At 26.1% G+C, this 5,774-nt stretch overlaps 2 protein-coding genes across 2 annotated transcripts in view; both read right to left on the bottom strand.

The window, feature by feature from the left end:
- Positions 1-655: 655 nt before the first annotated feature.
- On the bottom strand, positions 656-3,475 carry LOC108689257. The gene is made up of 4 exons (XM_018195957.1): positions 3,267-3,475; positions 2,268-2,598; positions 1,420-1,980; positions 656-1,347 (listed from the first exon to the last, which is right to left on the bottom strand). Exons 1-4 carry the CDS (start codon positions 3,399-3,401, stop codon positions 656-658), a joined length of 1,719 nt encoding a protein of 572 aa, XP_018051446.1. The 5' UTR covers positions 3,402-3,475.
- Positions 3,476-4,521: 1,046 nt separating this feature from the next.
- The window catches only part of LOC108689256 (nose resistant to fluoxetine protein 6-like), a 4,627-nt gene continuing 3,374 nt past the window's right edge, over positions 4,522-5,774 (bottom strand). Inside the window, exons 11-13 of the mRNA XM_018195956.1 lie at positions 5,472-5,649; positions 4,742-4,884; positions 4,522-4,674 (exon numbers count right to left, since the gene is read on the bottom strand). Of these exons, the coding sequence (XP_018051445.1) occupies positions 4,522-4,674; positions 4,742-4,884; positions 5,472-5,649 (474 nt within the window). The remainder of the gene's footprint in view (positions 4,675-4,741; positions 4,885-5,471; positions 5,650-5,774) is intronic.

Raw genomic sequence — 5,774 nt, 5'->3', positions numbered from 1 at the left:
TAATCATATTAATTAAATGTTCCAGTTTGTAACAGGTTTCTCGTAAATTCAATCAGTACGTTTTGAAATATTAAATAATTAACTTATATGTTATTGTTAGTCAATAATACTGAATTTAAAGGTCAGAGAATTAAGATAATACATTATGACTAGATTTCAGATCAATTAAAAATTGAAAATTAACAACATAATTCATAATAACATGTAAAACATAGAAAGTGTTTTGTATCAATCAACTATTTATGCTTGATTTAAATTTTATAAGATGTTAAAAAATTGTTTAAAAAATTATTTAATTACTAATATTTTTAAATAAAAATTCTTTTCAATTCTTGAATTTCCAAAAAATATATTTGTTTAAAATATAAAATTTTTTATAATGGCTTAATTCAAGGCACTATTCAAGAAACACAGAAAAATGAACAGTTAATAAATAATAAAATATATCAAAATAATTCGTTGATGTAATATAAAAAAAATTAATAAAAAAATTGATGTATTATAAAAGAATTAAGGAAGCAATTCACAAAAATTCATTTGTTTCAGATAAAAAAGATATTTTATCCGAGATGATTGATGATCATCATTAAGTAATAGAATGCAAGTATAATCATATGTTGAATACAAAATATGATTTTATAATTTTCTGATAAAACTAAACATTTCCATGTATCAAATTAGATATGATGGAATCCATTTTTATTACTTGTATTTTTGATGTTAATATTTTCATTGAGTTCAAGTTGTATGAAGACCAATAACTTATCAGTTCTGGAAATTCATTATTATTGATGTACTTGACTTCAATGGAAGTAAAATGTTTTCGCGAATTTAAATTTGGTTGACAGTCAAATTTATGACACAATTGTATTACATCACATTGACTAGCATTAATAGCTTGAATATCAGTATAATTCACAAAAACTATAAGAACTCTTTCTACAAGTGTTTGTTCTGTTATAGTTTTCTCTGTATGTTCTAATGGTAAATCCATCCACTGCCAGAATTTAATGGCAAATCCAGAAGTATAAAGTTTATTCAAAGTCACAAAAAACACTGGTTTCGATGCAAATGTATTTGAACTCACATGATCCCACAGAATTATTGGTTCGTTTGTTAATCTCTGCAAAGTTAGATTTATACTGGTACGGCAAAATTGTCCTGGGCATACTCCTTCGTTTTCTATAGTCAAATGATGATAAGGAGTAGGTTTCCAACTATATTCATTTTCATATGGTTTTATAATTTTGAATAATCGTGGCATTACCATAGATTCTGTAAATTTTTTATGTACTTGTGTTTTTAAATTATGGAATAATTCTTTTAAAGACATAAATCTTGTAACATCTGCAACAAATAAATACTTCTTAATAATATAAATAAAAACTAGAAACATAAAGAAATATTTAAATAACATACATTTTGCAGTGTCATCATAACAATGATAGGATATGTTGCCATTAAGAACAAGATTATATATATCAATGGGAACGCAATTATTAAGTGAATAACGTTCCAGTAATTGACCGGTCTTGCCAGATAAAAGAACAAGAGATGATATGTTTGCATTATCTACCGCTATACTTAATAAATCTTCAATATTATCCGCATCAATGTCTGGTATAATAACTGGTAATTTAGGGACTGTGCGAGCTGTAGCACTCCAATGAATTGTTCCAGCGATCGGTTCTATGCTAATGAGTAGGCCTCGTTCACCAGCAACAATGCAGTCTGGTTTTCCAGATTGATCAACATCAATACTAGTACAATCTATAATAGTAGGCAATCGTTTTAATGGAACCAGCCATAATGGTAATCCATTATTTCCTTGCATAGATATAACTCCTCCTCCTTCTGGAGGTATCTGTCGCTGACGAGTCACTCCATCACTTGTATCATTTCTTTTATATTGTTCACCATGAAGAAGAAATATTAGATTGTATGGAGATCCAAGTATTACAGTAATAGGCCCATATATTTCTATATTTAATAAAAAGATTTTAAAAATTAATTTTAAGATTTTAAAAATTAATATATTAAAATTGCATAGATGAGCAAGTAAGTGTATGAGTGTATGTCAATAAATAAATTTTAATTTTTATCACCTTGATGTTACAGATAAAATTAAGATTCCTTATTGACTTTTAACTTGTCCTATACTATTTCATGAAAAAAATAGTTTTATATTTAATTAAATAACTATTAATATCTAATGCAAATAGAAATAAAAATATAATACAATATGTAACTCACAATAATAAACTCACCTACATCTTGCAATGTTTTATCCCATGATATAGAAGAATGTGGTTCAATAATTGGTGAACAAATCATCGAATTATCACAAGGTAATACATATAAAAAAATAATTATCGTAATAATGCATAATAATATGGACATAAATAAACAGAAGCGCCTCATTGGCGATATATCTTTTCTTTTCCAAACATCATATTGCTCACTTCCTTCAATTACCATTATTGGTATATCATCTCGATAATATTTTATTATGTTTTGTCTGTTTCTCGTATTATTTTCTAGAGTTTGTGTTTCATCCAGTGGATGAAATGTGCCATTTTCATGATTTGAATGTAATTCCTAAATAAAAAAAGAATAAGATATTAAATACAAATTTGAATACAATATTTGTAAATATTGATAGTATCATCTATTTAATAATTAAAAAGAATTCGCAATCTTGAAAATATAATCAAAACTAAATTAAATCAGGGCTAATAAGAATCAGTGCAATTGTTAGAAATATATTAGAGACGCATAGGTTAGAAAATTTATCACAGTCATGCACTATGATATATGTTGCAATTTTCATGTTTATGCTTTAGGTATTTATCTGTTTTAAAAATAAATTCTATTATAAAAACAAAAATCATATAAGAAAATAATTAGTTTTGAAAACAGAAAATTTGTATAAAGCAGAAAATATTTGTTCTAACCTCACTTATATGTTCTCGCTGTGACAAATTTCCTAACCTGAATAATCGTCAACTTTAACGATTAATATCTCGATTCACGGACAAAGCGACACTTTTTTTCTACCAGATTCTCTTGTTTCGTGCAAAAACGCGTCAACTAAGCCTAATTTTATTGAGCTACTTGAGAAGACTAGACTGTATAACTACCAAACTACTACAAAATTCTTTATGGAAGGTGTTTACATAAAGAGATGCAACTAATGATTGACATGCGTATTTCTATAATACATATTACATATACTAATTAAAATCATATAGAATATATTCTTTTACCGCTGTCGTAGTGTTGTCAGCTTTGTAAGAAATATCATTAGGTTGAGTTAAACGTTCTTCCTCATCTTCAGTATCAGTATTGCTTAAACTTTGTGGAAGAGGAGTGTAACCTTTGCCACTATGATCGATCGACATATTAAATAAATATCACGTTCCTGTAGTATAATTATTTCTCTTCTTCTACAACTAAATGATAATTACTGCTAAAGATCAGCACTCAGCAGGTATGACGGTATGACGAGAATCTCAATTCCACGGACTTTTACTAGACTGTGCACTCTGAGTGCATTCAATACGAACACCAGGCGTCCCATTGCACAATGGCAACTGAATATAGAAAGAACCAATAAGAAATTTACCCCAAAGTTAGAGCAGAATTTAAATACGAATTTAAGTATGAATGATAAAATAGGTTAATTTAATTTTCGTAACAAATAATAAAATGAACAAATAATAAAATGAGATTTACTATTTGCTGATACCTAAAAGGTAATAAGGAGGTCTGTCTATTGGCCTCCTTCTGGATCAATCGATTTTAATCACGCACTATGGTCTTGACTGAAAGGACTGATTTAAAACAATGTGAATCGAATACTCAAACTGAATGATTTAAATTTATAAATGACTGAATTTTATAAGAATGAATCTCGCAATATTGCGATCTATATATATAGGAGTCTTTTCGAGAATGATTTTCTGATAGAATATATCGAGTTAATAAGGACATCAACATTACTTATATCGGCCGAGCGTAAAGGCTAAGTAATAATGTAGCAAGCACTACTAAAAAATCAACATAAAATTACAGTTCTCTAAAATTTGCGTTAAAATTAAAGTGGAATGTGACAAAATAAAAATTAAATTATAATATATTATAATTAATTTAGAACTATAAACACCTTTTATATTGTTGTTGTATTTACTTTATTATTTTTTCTTCCTAATAAAAAATTTATGAATATCCTAAAAAACAAAACGTTGCACAGAGCACATAAAAATATAATTACAACATTGAACATATATTCCTTCTCTATTAATTATATCTCGATTATTTATATTAATTATTCTCGATTATTTATATCAATTAAATTTTTCAGTTTCAAAGCTTTATCAAAACTGAAAATAAACTTGTATAAATATATGTCGTTTATAAATTTTATTTGAGGACGCAACCTCCAGATGAGCGATTAATTATTAGGTATTTATATCATCTGCAATGTGTTACAATAGATCCATTACAATTTTGTATGCAAAATTATAATTTCTCACTGTTACGCCATTTACTTTTTTTTCTACTACAAGCTTGCATCATTTTTCGCATTAGCAAGATATACGGTGCTTCAACTATTAAGGATAGTATATAAGAACAAATATAAATAATTATAAAATATCCTATACACAAAGTTAGCTGAAAATAAAAAGTTGTGACAATAACAAATTATATTTTTCAGACTTTTAAATATTCGTTTACTTACTGCGGATATCAATTCAAAATGAACAGATTTTTCACTTTGTAGGCGAAGTAAGTGTACAATGAGAGGATTTAAAAGATAAGCGCCATATGATAGTCTGCTAAAAGGAGCCCAACCTTTGAATGATAAGAATTGATAAACGATGCCTGTAATAGTCAAATATTGGATGATTAATTTAATATATTTTTATAAATTACAAAATTATAATATTATATATTATTAAAAAATGAGATTGTGTGGTATTTTATATTTTATATGTATTATGCCACTATAATTTATCATGACTAGAATTGAAAAATAACTAATTAAAAATATAGAAGTTAAATAATAAATTTGAATGAGTTAATAATTTGTAATTTAACTCAGTTATTTTCAAATGAGTTTATTGTTAAATATAATTAGTTATTTTAAATATATTAACTTTTTAACTTATTAACTTTTTTTTAAGTTACAATTTATATTCGCTCTTTTCTTTTATAAAATTGTAAATATTCAATTTAATCAGACCGTCAGTTTAAAATCCAAAAAATAAAAATTTATTTGCAAGCCTGTTATTTCTTCGATATTATAACTAAAATTGACATTTCGTGTGTTTGAAAATAAGAACTTTAAGCGTAAATTAAAAATTAAATTAAATTGAATATGATGGTCATGAATTTATTATACAATAATTTATTTGTGTAGATTTGATAAAGATTATTTAATTATAATATTATTAAATAATATTACTAACCACCATGCTGAGTAAGACACGCTATCATAATCCATGCTATACCTATAGCCCAAAAGACTCTATAGAATGACATGTAAATGGCACTAGTTAGAATAGATACTTTCGGCCGATCATAAAGGCTAAGTAACGTAATAATGTTACAAGCACTACCAAAGAACCAACATAAAATTACAGTTCTCTAAAATTTGCGTTAAATTAAATTAGAACGTGACAAAATAAAAATTAAATTATAATATATTATAATTAATTTAGAACTATAGGCTACGTAAATATATACTGAGAAAAAACACACATCCTAAATTT

Source organism: Atta colombica, unplaced genomic scaffold (assembly GCF_001594045.1).
Source record: "Atta colombica isolate Treedump-2 unplaced genomic scaffold, Acol1.0 scaffold261, whole genome shotgun sequence".
Classification (NCBI taxonomy): Eukaryota; Metazoa; Arthropoda; class Insecta; order Hymenoptera; family Formicidae; genus Atta; species Atta colombica.
This window is presented reverse-complemented; position numbering and strand designations above follow the sequence as displayed.

What these genes read in the sequence shown, in the direction of transcription:
- LOC108689257 (XM_018195957.1), bottom strand. Translation starts at nt 3,401, where the DNA reads ATGTCGATCGATCATAGTGGCAAAGGTTACACTCCTCTTCCACAAAGT. An exon ending in CTGACAACACTACGACAGCG is followed by an intron (nt 2,599 to 3,266) that starts GTAAAAGAATAT and finishes TTTTTTATTTAG; the next exon opens with GAATTACATTCAAATCATGA. An exon ending in TAAAACATTGCAAGATGTAG is followed by an intron (nt 1,981 to 2,267) that starts GTGAGTTTATTA and finishes TATTAAATATAG; the next exon opens with AAATATATGGGCCTATTACT.